The sequence below is a fragment of the Thalassophryne amazonica genome, chromosome 18 (assembly GCF_902500255.1).
Source record: "Thalassophryne amazonica chromosome 18, fThaAma1.1, whole genome shotgun sequence".
In the NCBI taxonomy this organism is placed as follows: Eukaryota; Metazoa; Chordata; class Actinopteri; order Batrachoidiformes; family Batrachoididae; genus Thalassophryne; species Thalassophryne amazonica.
Window position 1 is genome coordinate 39429801 of NC_047120.1, and position 15761 is coordinate 39445561.

A 15761-nucleotide genomic window follows, 5' to 3' on the forward strand; every position below is an offset into this window, starting at 1 on the left:
GCAAATTTGAAGTATTCTCAAGTTTGTTTGTTTTTTTACAGTGTACACAAGAAAACATTTCGATACTGTAGTTGTCAGAAACTCAATCTCTTGCTGCTTTTCCCACGCAAACGCCACCCCGACATGTACACAAACAACTATAACAACAATTTATAGCATTTTCTAAAATACAGGCTTCAAAGGGTTGCAAGAATAAGAAGAGATTTTATTTGTGTCTCGCGCTGACAACCACACCTACTCCTAATCCATCATCAATCCAGCACCACGAACTAAAGCAGCAGCACTGAAACAATATTCTATCTGTAGCACATTTGTGGTTGTATAATTCCTCCTGTTTTTGTGAATTCATACACTACATTCTTTCTGCCTCTACAGCAACCCACTGCTGTGCTCAGGTCTGATGGCAAGAATCCATGTTTAACATAGTAATAATAAAATGTGTGTCCAAATCTTCTGCTGTTATCTCACAACATGTAGATAAATGGGGCGCGCGCGCACACACACACACACACACAGCTTCCATAGATGTGCAGTGGCACAAGAAAAACAGGATGTTTCTGACAAACACAAACACAGAGCTGTCTGCTCAGATCAACTGAGGGAAAAACACTTTAGAAACCACATGAGCATGATTTGTCAAAGAAGGCAGTGACACCAAACTCCATCACTTACCCGTTAATTAAATTAAGGCAAGGTTACTCAAATATAAACCTTACCACACAAAAACTTGCACTGGACAATAAGTATGGTTCCATACATGCTGGCAACGGCCATCCTGATGGATACAATGAATGCGACAGATATACAGTGCATCCGGAAATTATTTTTTATTTTCAAAATACAAGGAACATATAACTAAAAAATAATTACAAATTTGCAAAAAAAAAAAAAACCCCTCATAAAACCTTTTTCCCCACATTGTCATTATGGGGTATGGTGTGTAGAATTTCTTCCATTTTTGAATAAGGCTGTAGCAAAAGAAATGTGGAAAAAGTGAAGTTCTGTGAATACTTTCCAGATGCACTTAAGTGTATGAAAACCACATTTATTTTGCTTTCCCATGATCAATTTCTGACAAGAGAATTGTCAAGACTCCAAACAAGAAACAGCTTACTACTTACTGTCTGCAACATAAGCAGTGAGCAGTATGGTTGTTCTTTTTTAACTATGTATATGAGTTCATATTATAACTTCTTCACAAAGGCACACATACAAATGATGATAAATATTTTACTGATCAATATGGGCGTTTGATCAAATCCTTAAGCACATTAGTAGTGGAGATATGGTACACATGACTTTTGAGCTATGTGTTACATGATCTTGACCAATTCTTTCCAAAAGTTAATCATCTAGAGACACTAACCCAAGTAATATTCCCACGTCTGGTGAAAATCCATCCAGTAGTTTTTTTTATACAGTTATTTTGTTCACACGCGTATAGGGTACTAACGTCCTTTGAGTATCATATCTCTGAAAAACTAACAACTAATCACAGCTTACAGTCAGACGTCAGGCTGTGTGACAAAGGGGCCTATGTAGGAAGGAAAGCGAAATGTACAACTCCACAGCCCATTTTACCAGCTATTTCATGACAACATTGAGAAAGTGGTTTGGGACAACAGTCTGGAGCTAACAACGTGAACTAAGCTGCGAGTGAGGAGACTTCTGCCACTCACAGCGGGATCACGCATAAAGGGCTGTGACCTGTAGCTTGTTGACGGTCTTCCATTAGGCAGCTTATTGCAGCGCCAAGAATGAACAACCAGTTGTATATTTTAGCCTGAGAAGAACTTATAGGGTTTATGGGAGAGAGATTAAACTTTTCCTGCACTGTTGCACTCTGCAGCTGCGATGGATGTGACTGTTTGCGTGTCACACCAAAGCTTGACCGCAACACAAACACACACTCCCATACAGTGATGCCGGTAACGTGTTACTTAGTAACGCTTTACTCTAATCTGACCACTTTTTTTTAGTAACGAGTAATCTAACGCGTTAATCTTTCCAAATCAGTAATCAGATTAAAGTTACTTCTCCATGTCACTGTGCGTTACTATTATTTTTCATTGTGGGTCGATAGCAGCATTAAACTTGGTCTGTGGGCAGGAGGTCGGGGTTCGACTGAACTGCCCACTTTCAGCGAGCTGTGAGCTTTTCATCCGCGTTTTTTTGCAGCTGCTCGACTCGTCCTCACCTCTTAAAGCGTGGTGATCAGCACACCTGCACTGAGCTTTACAAAGACATTTTTATACTTTTGTCCTCCTTTATTTAGAGCTGAGCTGCTCCGTATCGTCTCATTAAAAACAGCTGATCCTCCGCGACGCGTCAACAACTAACACTATTTTCCACTCAAATGCACCTAAACTCTCTTTCTGAGGACCACATGATGTGAAAACGCAATAAAACTTTCTTACCTGTAAATCTGGTCCTGTTTTCTGTATAAGTAAATGTTATCCATTCTTTGTGCTCAAACGCCAAAGCAGGGGCGAATTTAGATGGAATGGGGGCGTGGGGCAAGGATGTGCCCCCCCACAACACCCCTAGATTAAAGGTCCAGTTTTGAAGCCGTTTTTTACTACAACTACTAATACTGCTTAAAATAATAATAATTTCAACTAGTAAAATGTTTAGAGAATTTAAATGTTAGAAAAATGTTAGAATTTAATAGTTACATTTATAAACAATGTAGGTTTGAAATTGCAAGTTTTACTGTTACAGTGCTGTCAACAGTTAAATATGAGGTCAAGAAAGAGGTCTTTATTTTACTTTTTATAAAACAAGTATTTGTTTTCATTGAAGTCAAGAAAGGGTGACAAAACAGGTATCATTGTCATGTTGACGTGGGTTGTTGTCGGCAGCTGGGGAAAGTAACTAAAAAAGTAACTAGTAATCTAAGTTACTTTTACAATTGAGTAATCAGTAAAGTAACTAAGTTACTTTTTCAAGGAGTAATCAGTAATCAGTAATTGGATTACTTTTTCAAAGTAACTGTGGCAACACTGCTCCCATATGAACCTACACACTTCAGTTTACCGACAGTGACACTACGCCTTGATCCACTAAGCTAATGAACCTCGCCTTGTGTTGATCTGACCTTAAACACCGCGTGAGGATTGGCTTGAACTCAGACACTCTGTGTCTATTCAAGAAGCAAGAGCACCAGCACAAAAGGCAATTATCTGCACCTCCGAGAGTCAAGGTGACCTTATTTTGTCAGCTCGTGAGTTTTCCCCCGATAGACCAGCTATTTGTCAATTTAACCACAGCAAGTGGAAGATAAGTTGGTAGCAAAGGGTTTTATGTAGTTTTTTTGTTTGTTTTAAACAGGCTGTTGGGGGGGGGGGGGGGGGGCTGGCTATAATATTGGTTTAACAAACACCGAAGAGGCCCATCAGGGCCAGTAAGGCTTTCTGTGCTGGCCTAGGTATGGTAAAAGTCATAAAATTACTTTTTTAAATTTAATATTTTCATTCACACTGCAATCATTTATTAATTTATTATTTACTGAATTTTTCTTGGAATAAAATGATTTAATTGCTACTCTCCTTGAGCTGTGCTGCACCCAGAGCAGCTCATATAGAAGAGATTTTTGTTTAATTCAATCAGACGTCCACCTGCTGTCTCTTTCTCTTCTTGGAGGCCTTCAAAATTCTGAGTGGATACCCCGCTGATAAATTGAATGGGAATGATGTTGTGGATTGTCATATTCATTAATAGATCAGATTCTGAGTTTACCAAGTTGGGCTCTCTGGAGCTTGCTAGCCGGCTTGGAGCTACAACAGCAGCGTGGGCTAATTGTGGAGCCAATTAGCTAACTGAAAGTAGCTTAACGCATTACGTAGCTTTTAAGCTCAAGTTATAATCAATTTAAAGGTTTCTATTTGGCATTTACATTTGAGGTATATTAGGAGCTTTGTCTATTTTTTACTTCACTTTGTTTATTATCACACAACTAAAAGGAAAAAAGGATTTTCTGGTGGATTTAGCGGGCTGTACCTTCATACTTTATGACTGTGTTGTTGAACACTTTATGAAGAAAGAAATGAGGAAGGTCACTGTCTTTAAGAGATGAGCAGCTTTGGTAAGTTTAACTGATTCTTATGTTTCTTCTTCTTTCCGTACATATGTCAAGCAGCTTGACTGGAAACCACTAAATTGTGATGTTGCTGTTTGTGTTTATAGCATTTTTGCTTGGTTGGTGGTCATATGAGTAAATGTGGCTTCATTGGTAATGATAGTGGTTTGGGGGGTATATATATATATATATATATACATACATATATATATATATATATATATATATATACATACATATATATATACATATATATATACACATACACACAACCCCTGGCAAAAATTATGGAATCACCGGCCTCGGAGGATGTTCATTCAGTTGTTTAATTTTGTAGAAAAAAAGCAGATCACAGACATGACACAAAACTAAAGTGATTTCAAATGGCAACTTTCTAGCTTTAAGAAACACTATAAGAAATCAGGAAAAAAAAAAATTGTGGCAGTCAGTAACGGTTACTTTTTAGACCAAGCAGAGGGAAAAAAAAATATGGAATCACTCAATTCTGAGGAAAAAATTATGGAATCATAAAAAACAAAAGAACGCTCCAACACATCACTAGTATTTTGTTGCACCACCTCTGGCTTTTATAACAGCTTGCAGTCTCTGAGGCATGGACTTAATGAGTGACAAACAGTACTCTTCATCAATCTGGCTCCAACTTTCTCTGATTGCTGTTGCCAGATCAGCTTTGCAGGTTGGAGCCTTGTCATGGACCATTTTCTTCAACTTCCACCAAAGATTTTCAACTGGATTAAGATCTGGACTATTTGCAGGCCATAACATTGACCCTATGTGTCTTTTTGCAAGGAATGTTTTCACAGTTTTTGCTCTATGGCAAGATGCATTATCATCTTGAAAAATAATTTCATCATCCCCAAACATCCTTTCAATTGATGGGATAAGAAAAGTGTCCAAAATATCAACGTAAACTTGTGCATTTATTGCTGATGTAATGACAGCCATCTCCCCAGTGCCTTTATTTGACATGCAGCCCCATATCATCAATGACTGTGGAAATTTACATGTTCTCTTCAGGCAGTCATCTTTATAAATCTCATTGGAACGGCACCAAACAAAAGTTCCAGCATCATCACCTTGCCCAATGCAGATTCGAGATTCATCACTGAATATGACTTTCATCCAGTCATCCACAGTCCACAATTGCTTTTCCTTAGTCCATTGTAACCTTGTTTTTTTCTGTTTAGATGTTAATGATGGATTTCGTTTAGCTTTTCTGTATGTAAATCCCATTTCCTTTAGGCGGTTTCTTACAGTTCGGTCACAGACGTTGACTCCAGTTTCCTCCCATTCGTTCCTCATTTGTTTTGTTGTGCATTTTCGATTTTTGAGACATACTGCTTTAAGTTTTCTGTCTTGATGCTTTGATGTCTTCCTTGGTCTACCAGTATGTTTGCCTTTAACAACCTTCCCATGTTGTTTGTATCTGGTCCAGAGTTTAGACACAGCTGACTGAACAGCCAACATCTTTTGCAACACTGCGTGATGATTTACCCTCTTTTAAGAGTTTGATAATCCTCTCCTTTGTTTCAATTGACATCTCTCGTGTTGGAGCCATGAATCATGTCAGTCCACTTGGTGCAACAGCTCTCCAAGGTGTGATCACTCCTTTTTAGATGCAGACTAACGAGCAGATCTGATTTGATGCAGGTGTTAGTTTTGGGGATGAAAATTTACAGGGTGATTCCATAATTTATTCCTCAGAATTGAGTGAGTCCATATTTTTTTTCCCCTCTGCTTGGTCTAAAAAAATAACCGTTACTAACTGCCACAATTTTTTTTTCCTGATTTCTTATAGTGTTTCTTAAAGCCAGAAAGTTGCCATTTGAAATGACTTTAGTTTTGTGTCATGTCTGTGATCTGCTTTTTTTCCCTACAAAATTAAACAACTGAATGAACATCCTCCGAGGCTGGTGATTCCATAATTATTGCCAGGGGTTGTGTGTGTGTATATATATATATATATATATATATATATATATATATACACATACACACACACACACACACATATGGGTGATTCTTCGACTACGGGCACTTATTATGTCCTTTGATCATATTGTATGAAAAACAGAAAAAAGGCGAAATTTCACACTTTTATAGTTATCTTTACAATGAAAGTGTGTTAGGAAATTTGTTCTAGTAGTCTATGATGACTTTTTCACCTTTTTTCAGCATCATTATATGCAAATATTGCCGTTTTGTGCTTGTCCCACACCCAGACTTTTGATCTTCAATGATAAAAATGAATGGTAAAGAAACGTTTTTCTAATGTTTTAAAATATCTCTGAATAAAATATCAGTAAAATAATCAAAACATAATTGGGGTATTCAATGTCATACAACTGTTGTGATTTTTTTTTTAACAAAATGTAGTTGTCCCACACTATTGCCGTAATTTCCACCACAACACTGTAATGTCCCTTTAAACAGTTTGCATGAAAGATTGCTTGGGTAGTTTCTATGGAGATAAACAGTGACATCAGAGCACATGTATATAGCACCAAATCACAACAAACAGTTGCCCCAAGGCGCTTTATATTGTAAGGCAATGGTGTGGTGGAAATTACATTTACAAGGTCAATAGTGCCCGTAGTTAAAGAATCACCCATATATATATATATATATATAAATTGTACTGTGTGCATGATGCAGCAGGGTGCTAGCATGAGATGAGTCACGTCTCTATAAAGAGCTGCTTGAATAAACCTCTCTCAATTTATACACCCCCACTGGTACCGCAGCGCTCACATCAAGCACAGTCAGTCCATGAGGCTAATCCCTTATCCACGCTGCTTTAGCACTAACCTGTACTCCCTTCCCTCCCCATTTGTCCCCCCTTTTTTTGCTGCAAGTGCTTTCCTCCGTCTGTTGAGGAAACTCAAACCTGTCAAATAAGGTTTGGGTAAAAAAAAAAAAAAAAAAAAAAAGGGTGGTGGGATGTGGGAATGCTGTTGGGCTTAGAGCGGACCCAGGAGCTATTTGCTGCACAATTATCAAAAAACACACAAACCGAAAAGTGACAGCAGCAATGAGAATGCACAAATAGATAAGGAATTAAAATGACTAGACATCTGATGTTTGAAGAAAAGCCACTGAAAAGTTCAGGATTAGAACACAATTTACTATGCAGGCATTTGATCTCGCTATAGTGACATCCAAGGACAAAGCCATTAAGAAGATTGTCAAAATTGGTAAGAATCAGAAAGTTATTATGTTCCAAATCAAAATGTTTCCTAGCAATGTCATTTTCAATGTCAAAATTCAGTTATATTCAGAAAAAAATGTTTCACTGCCTCTATACAGTACATATTTGAGAAAACAAAAGTTGTTGGGCTTTGGAAACCCAAGGGATTTACCTTGTAAAATGCAGCGGATGGATACATAGATGTTACAAAGTGATACATGAATAGAGTGTGAGCGAGCTAGTGGTCGAGTCGAGATGGAGAGGCAGAGATAGAGCACTAGAGAAATAGAGAGCGAGATAGAAGCTAGAAAGCTCGACAGCGTAAAAGACCATTACTGCAAGGAAATGCACTAAACTAAAGAGAAGTAAACCGTTACTATCCTGACTACTGGATAAACTTTTATTTAATTTGCCTCATGATCAGAATTAAGCGTCTTGTCCAAAGTGATGAAGCCCAACTTTTTTAGCTGAGCATGTTTGTGCACCATACCCCCTCTCTGGCAGCAGCTGCATTTGGGGAAACCTGCTACTGTATCTTAGCCAGGATTAAACCCCCCATGGTTACATTTAAAAACTCAAACAACACTGGCGTACCTCCACGCAAACCCTCCGGAAACAATTTTGCATGAATTTACCTGCGACAGAAAAACACAGAATGAAAGACGAGCTGAGCGAGGGCAGGTACGGTTTTCAGTGAGAGTCAGACAGTTACCACACAGGAATTAATTACCATATTTTCTGGATTATAAGTCACACCGGAGTATAAATCAAATTTATTTTGAAACATATCTCAAGAATTCAAGAAAAAAAAAACTGCAACAGTCTGGAAAGACTATTCAGGAAACTAGACTAAATATCTTTAAAGTTTGGCTTCTTGTTTCCACTGTACTGAAAACGTATCAAACTGTGATTTTTATGTACTGCTAGACGCCATAAAAAAAAAAAAAAAACCATAAGTCATTTCGAAATATAAATTGCAACACTTCCCAAATTGCGTTAAAAAATACAACAGTGATATCTGTATGAATGTAGCAGCGAAAGAAAAAGTTAGGGAGACGGTCAAATAAGGTATGGGGAAATGGGGTCTGTGAGCGAAAAGAGTATTTCAAATTTTATATTTTCTTAAAAAGATGAAGTAAAATTTCAGCTAGTTTTCCAGAAGGCACATGGGAGACTTGAGCCTAGATCTGATCCATTTTCTTTTATGAAATCTGTCTTGGTGGCACTCTACCATGAAGCTGTGACAGAGTTGCCATGGGCACCAAGAGTTTTTGTTAAACCCCTTGAATTGAAGCTGGAAGACTACCCTGCAGGCCTATTTTGGTTATTTCATTTCATCTATATCGTGGTGGTGCACAGAAACAAAATCATAAAACTGTGTCACTGTCCAAATACTTTTGGATCTGAGTGTAAGTGTAGCTTGAAATTAGTTTCTATTTCCAAAGCCGAGGTCTGATGGTCACCAAGGCCACTACAACTTGTTCACAATGTCTCTTTTAATATATACAGATGACACAGATACATTTGTACATATATACATTTGTACATACTGTATATACATTTGTACCCAAATTTGTACACCCATTACCTGTCTCGCCTTGGGTTCCTCCATGCTGTACTGGGTACCAGCTGGTCCCTCACTCACTTTGTCTCCCAGAAGGAAACCCAGGCGCGTCATCAATGTGTTGGCTGCCTCATCCACCGACGGAGGGGGGCCCAGCTCCTGGCTCGACTCCCCTGCAGAGGCAGAAGGAAGGAGGCGGAGACGAGAGGGTGAGGAAGACAGTGCGGGGAGGGAGAAAAGAATATAAGTGGGCACGCAGAAAATGCATGTGTAGCCGCGTTCGTCTAAAAATGCCCTTTAAAATATGCCACGAAGAACACTCCTTCCTGTTCACTCGTTACACAAAATAAACAGTAAAGCCACAGTGTGATAGTTACACTGGAGGCGCTTTGCATAATCCAAGAAAGCAACAATGAACCCGGACACAGGATACGGAGCACCTGCGTGCAGCGCAACAACATGACGACGCCTACCTGAGCTGCGCATTACAGACGCATTCCACAGCAGACAGATGTTTCAGCTGAAATATCCTCTAATCAGCTAGAAAACGTCTCCAAAATCTCTAAGAACGCTTTAAAAATCCGTCAGCAGTGATTAGCTCCAGCCTAACACAGTCACGGCAGCTGCTTCCGCACCGTGTGGAGCGCGCGTGTGACGTGGTGAAATCCGCCCTTCACCTGTCTGTGTGTGCGAGACAGAGAGAGTGGGTGTGTATCCGCGGCTCTGTCCTGTTTACACAGACTCTTATCTCCAACGAGAGGAGGAGAAAGAAAAACAGCAGTCGACCCGCATGATGATCAAACACACAATCGCAGGACTGACGGATTTCAACCGCAAACGCTGCACAAGGACCCAAAACAACAACAAAAAGTCATCACCTTGTCACCTTGGTGACGTTCTGCCCATAACAAACTCTCATCTGCGTGGGATCAAGTCCTCCTGAAACACCTGGCCTGCGCGGCCTGCAGGCGCGTGCTGATATCAGGTTCACTTTATTCAGTGAGTATCACTCCTCTTTCACTAATTACTCACTCTGCTGGTTGTGTTTGAGTAACTAGTGGCTAAATACAAATGGCTGTAATTGGACGTATAAGCCTCCGAATTGGTGTGGACATTAATGACCCCGAAGCACAAGAAGTCCAGCGTTTAAATAAACAGCAGTCAGACAGAAACGGCGAACTGCAAAGCCAGTTTTTTTTCTTTTCTGGCTTTTCTCTTCCTGCAGGGCAGGTCGGACCAGACTGGCAGGTAGCTGCACTGAAGTCCTGACTGAAGACTATTAGACAGTTGCTGCTGCCGCGCTGTCTCTCTGAAGATGGACAGCTCGTCTAAAGCCTGCAGCGTCTCACCGGCCTGTTGGAAGAGCCAAAGACAGACAGGCAATCTAAAGTCAAAGCTCCCTGTTTATTTGCTCATCGATGGACAAGAAGGCAACTGTCAAGACCCCGTGTGATTGACTCCAAATGTCAAAGCAAGCACAAAAGATGGACGTCATCTGTGCAAAAGGAGTGGTGGGGGGGTTGTGGCACATGTTAATCTAGTTTGGGTGTGATGTTAGAATAAGTGAATAAGTGTTGCTGGATGTTCATGTAAAATACTTTTGCAAGGTCAACTAGCTCACCTCCCCACCACCCCCAAAACAAGCATCTGTTGATCAAGTCTGTCGAATGCAGTAACGGAGAAGAAGCTCCGCCTCCTTAGATGTAATATCACATAGGATGCTGCACAGGTTTTGATACAAGAAAGCTGCTGGCACAACAAAATATCTCACTAGACTACACGAGCCTCATTGTGTGTGCGCGCGCGCACAGATCACAGGCGGTTCCTCCCCGAAGAACCTCAAGCGATACGCCGTAACCCCACCAGAAACGTGATTATACCATCTGAAATCCTTTTGGTTTCAAGTATAAGTTTCTCACCAACAGCACGATTCTCGGACTCATCGAGGCCATTAACTTCCCTAGTTTCCATAACAACCACGACATATTGTTTATACACTGCACTGGGATCAAGAGAGGGAGTTGAAGATGTATTTCTTGTTTCATTGCTTTGTTTGCCTCAGCATGCTATCATCATTAAAAATGCAGATTGGATGGTGTGCCTGGGACTCGAGTCTCCACCTCCAGTTTGTCCTTTCAGGCCATCTGTCGACGTCAACACTGGACTATATATCGATGCTGAGCTGAAATATTTCTATCAATGTATGGTCAAACAATTCTGCATCGTTGTGTTTAATTTTGTTGGTATGGATAAAGCAGATGGTCAACCCACCAAGCCTGGTCTGCTTGAGGTTTCCGCCTATAATCGAAAAACACCTCAAGAGTTCCAGACCACTTTCACCAGCGAGCTTGCGCAGAGGGTGGGCAAAAATGTGCAGCACTCATCCCTGTTTCTACTATGGTCACAAAAAATTGCAACTAGACACACATATACACACACACAAAAAATACATAGGGAGGATGTGGTTGAATTAAGACATAGTAATAAGAAGTTAATAACCATGTACGACTGCATCAATGTATTTATGATGTAATTAAACCTAGACAAAATATGGATTAGAAAATGCATACTTTTCCATTATGACTACGTCCCCTCTGCGTTTAAAATTTTCAGGATACAGCGCGGCCTTCACTGTCGTCATGTGTTGGGCCCCGAAGGTTCCTTGTGGCGACTTTTGTTGTAATTTCACGTCGTATAAATTGACTGAACAGAAAACGGATTGTATCCTCACTAACGGACCTCAGTGAAACTGTGAAATGCGAGGATAACAGTCAGAAAGACTGAAAGAAACAGCGCCACCTAAAGAGACGAGCCTGTATCCTGACTGTGTTGTCATTAACTGCATAGCTTTTCTACTGTTCTAGCAGTTGCTTTGTCGAATTTTCAAATTTGCATTCGTCTCATCAGAAAGGTTACTATTAAGATTTTTAAACACCCAACATTGTTAGTCTACCTCTGGTGTATGGCTCTATGAATTACCATGTATGTAAAAAAAACAAAAAAAACAAAACAATGTGTCCATGTTAAAATTTACTCCTACAACCCCAATTCCAATGAAGTTGTGACATTGTGTGAAATGTAAATAAAAAACAGAATACGATTTACAAATCCTCTTCAACCTATATTCAATTGAACACAGCACAAAGACAAGATATTTAATGTTCAAACTGATAAACTTTATTGTTTTTGTGCAAATATTTGCTCATTTGGAAATGAATGTCTGCAACACGTTTAAAAAAAAAAAGCTGGGACAGGGGTATGTTTACCACTGTGTTACATCACCTTTCCTTCTATCAACACTCAATAAGCGTGTCACCCCAACACTTAAAAAATAATACTAAAAAGCTCTAGAGCTTTCAGTGGAGATGTTAAATGCACATGTGCGCGGTTGCCAGTGCGCTGGCTATGATGCCTGTGTGTCGGGACATGGTGACAGCAAAGGCTTTCCAGTTGACAGACTGATAGTAGTACGCAGCGAATATATTAGTGCGGATTAGTCAACCGCTCCTGAGGAGTTTGTGGCCGTGACCGTGATCAGAAACGAGCTGTGTCTCGGTTTTTGTGGATGCCGTCTGTCAGCCTTTCACTCACGTCAGCGACTGGTTACAGATCTGTATTCATGACCCGCTACCGCCAATCTGTGTTCCCTTTTCCTGTCATGAGAGCCAGCCTCGACTGCACCTCTGGCATCTACTGGACAAGCATGTATGGGAGTGAAAACTTTATTTTTGTTCTGATTTTGCTCGCAAAACATGGACGCTGGCACAAACAGTAACACCCTTTAGTTAAACATAGGAAGGCCCCAAAAAACATCACAAAACCCAACCACCATTTCAGACACAGAGAGGATTACAACAGCTGTACGTTGGGCTCTTTCTGAAGCTATTAAAGCAATGGGTGCTGATAACGTGCACTTTTAGTGCAACTGCAGTCATTTCTCATCACAGTCTGTAAAAAAAAAAAAAATGCACACAAAATACATTTCATTTCATATCTCTCTCTCTCTCTCACACACACACACACACACACACACACACACACGCTCTTCTTCACTGGATTCCTAAGCTGAGAAGGAGACAGATGGTTGCCATAGCAACTATCTTTGCACACAGCTAGGAATGCATTTCTGTGCATGCGCATCTGTTTCTCTGTGACCGTCCACATATCTGCCCTGACGCACCGAGAGGCTGCAGGAAGGGGACACAGCAGGGCAGAGGCGGGATGAACAGGTGAAATCACCAACACCGCCCCACAGAGATCATATTTTCCAATCAAATCTAATTGGCAAATAATGAGCGAGGGGCGGGGGGACTCCACCACTCGTGCTTTCAGGTGGATAACGAAGCAAAATGCAAATTTACATGACTAAATCAAACCAAGTCTTTCAACAAGCTCTGGGGGGGGGGGGGGGGGGGGGAATCTGTGGATTTATTTTGAGCAATTCAACTGACAACCAGCAAACTCCCAAACTCACATGCCAGGAGGAGATCAACATCAGTAATTCAGAGTCTGTGTCTCTCCTCCTCTCACGTGGAAAACAGCACAATGTTTTAACTGCAAATCACTTCCCAAGTCTGAGTGGATGAGTATTATGCGCCGGTACAATTTTGAAATGTAGGTGGAAAATGCAATGTATTCAGACCTGTGAGTGCAGACACGCTATCGAGCCCATTACAATAAATTTAACACTCAGTGTGCACTTTGTCGACTCAACTCACACTTTATTGTAAATATAACCCAAAATCACTCAACACCTCAAAGGGATTCATAATAAAAATACAGAAAAAAAATTGAATAACAGCAGACAACGCAAAAAAAAAAACGGTATGTAAACAGTTCAAAAGTCAGTATTTTTATTAATTTATTTTTTGTGCATTTGTTGTGTTTGAGAATGCAAATAGTGAGCTATTAGCCGAGTTAAACTGTGACTATTAATTCTGTGATTTACCGCTTTTGTTAAAGATGTCTGTGTTTGAGATTTTATTTACTTTTTTGTGCGTTCATTTTGTGTAATTTTACATAAGTGACACGGGTGAGCTGTTTCTGTAACAGTTTATAAATATAATACAGAGATAAACTGTGACTATTAATACTGCGATTTCCTACTTTAGATTTTTTTTTTTTTGTTATTCCATGTGCAGCTGGAGAACTGCTGCACAACAGAGGTAAATTTCTGAAATGGTTTAATGAATTGTGCCCAAAATTTAAAAATTGTGAAACATTCAAACCATGCTGAATATGCACAGCTTTTGGATTTAGCCTTTCTTATTTCTTGCCTCCTCTCAGTGCCAGAAGTCCCACTAAGGTAGGGAACAACTTTTCCAACTTTAATTAGGCGTTGTGTAATTTGAGTTGTTCGTTGTTGTGCTGTTACAGGCCAGTCCTAAGCCTACTTGTGCTTATTCTTTGCACATTTACTTCAATAATGCATTATTATTGTTAAAACTTTATCTTTGTGCCAGGAAATTGTGTTATTATATTGGTGCACAATAAATTGCAGCTACGCTATGGCGTTCGATATGGCTTGGTCGATCTCCATACACTGTCAACTTTAAAAGTAGATCTCAGTTCAAAAAAGTTTGGGCACCCCTGCTCTAGATCAATCAAAGTTTATTTATACAGCCCTTTCCACAGCCCAGAGGGTGGCCAAAGTGCTTCACAGTCAGAAAAAAAAAAAAAACAGAGAATAACTTAAAACCATAAGACAAAAAACAAATTTAAAATAGACACATCCACAGGCTCTTATAAAATAGGTGGCTGACATTTTTCAAGGGTGGTAATAAATTAAGCTAAGCTTGAATAATGAGTTAGAAGGGTGTGTGAGCCCAGAATGTTTTTAGAACCTTAGACCCTAAGCCTCAACAATTTTTAGAAGAAGAATGCAACCCTTTTAATTTCCTGTTAATAACGTAATTTTTAAATGTTAATTTACTGTCTTAATGCACTTATATATTGTTTAGGTTCTTGTGATCATATACATACTATTATTATTATTATTATTTTATTATTACTTCTATTTTGTCATTTGATTTTTAAAAGGACCATAATGGAAATAAGTGTTTTCACTTTCTTATGTCATCCATGCATGTTTAACGTATTTACAATTATATTATGTACTTACACTGAACTAAAAAAAAAAAAAAAATTACACACACACGCACACATGCTTTTAATATAAAGATGATTTACTGCCCCCTGCTGGAATCGCATGCGAGCCCACAATGTAGTTAGCAATGTCCATTGTTCAGTGTTGCTAGCCAATATCCATACCTTCTCCAAAAACATTAGTCCTATCAACGTTTTGGGGCGTTCATCCTTGACCCAAAATACATAAGCACAAAAAACGGCAAATCTCAGCTCTCCCCAGTTTCTCTGTGATCAAATTTACACATGCATGTATACATGGAGAGGTTTTTGTCTTTTCCGCATTCTGCACAAGCAGGTGCTTCTATTTTTACACAAGCAGAAACAGAAACAGTAGTGGGAGACATCGAACGCAATACACTTTTCAGTCATGGTACCGGCAACATGAAACTTTATCTCACTTATGGTAACGGCAACATGAGACTTAGCTAAACTCACTAAACCAATTGAACCAGAAAAACACAATAAGTCATAACACTAACAACACAATAACATTTAAAACCCCAAAACTCCCATGGTGCATTGCAGCACAATGTCCATTGTTTACTGGTTAGCTAAAATTGCTCATTTCTCCAAAAATATTTAACCTATCAACTTTACATTTTCACAGCGTTAATCCTTGACCCAAAATACACAAGTACACCAAACGACAAATCTCAGTTCTCCCCGGCTTCTGCGTGATCAGAGCCAATACACACAAAGGCACACAGAGGCCACTTGGCTATTACAACATAGACAGATATTTGTAATCTATATAAAATCTTAAT

General features: G+C 39.5%; 1 protein-coding gene and 1 long non-coding RNA gene across 10 annotated transcripts in view; one reads left to right on the top strand and one right to left on the bottom strand.

Annotated features, from left to right (window-relative positions):
* Window positions 1-15761, bottom strand: part of tanc2b (tetratricopeptide repeat, ankyrin repeat and coiled-coil containing 2b) — a 381104-nt gene that overhangs the window by 67748 nt on the left and 297595 nt on the right. For all 9 annotated transcript variants that reach the window (XM_034193361.1, XM_034193366.1, XM_034193364.1 and 6 more), the window contains one exon: window positions 8875-9023. In XM_034193361.1, the coding sequence (XP_034049252.1) occupies window positions 8875-9023 (149 nt within the window). The remainder of the gene's footprint in view (window positions 1-8874; window positions 9024-15761) is intronic.
* LOC117530467 lies at window positions 9654-11845 on the top strand. Its single transcript, XR_004566369.1, has 2 exons — window positions 9654-9849; window positions 10076-11845. It is a non-coding gene; the product is annotated as an uncharacterized LOC117530467 (long non-coding RNA).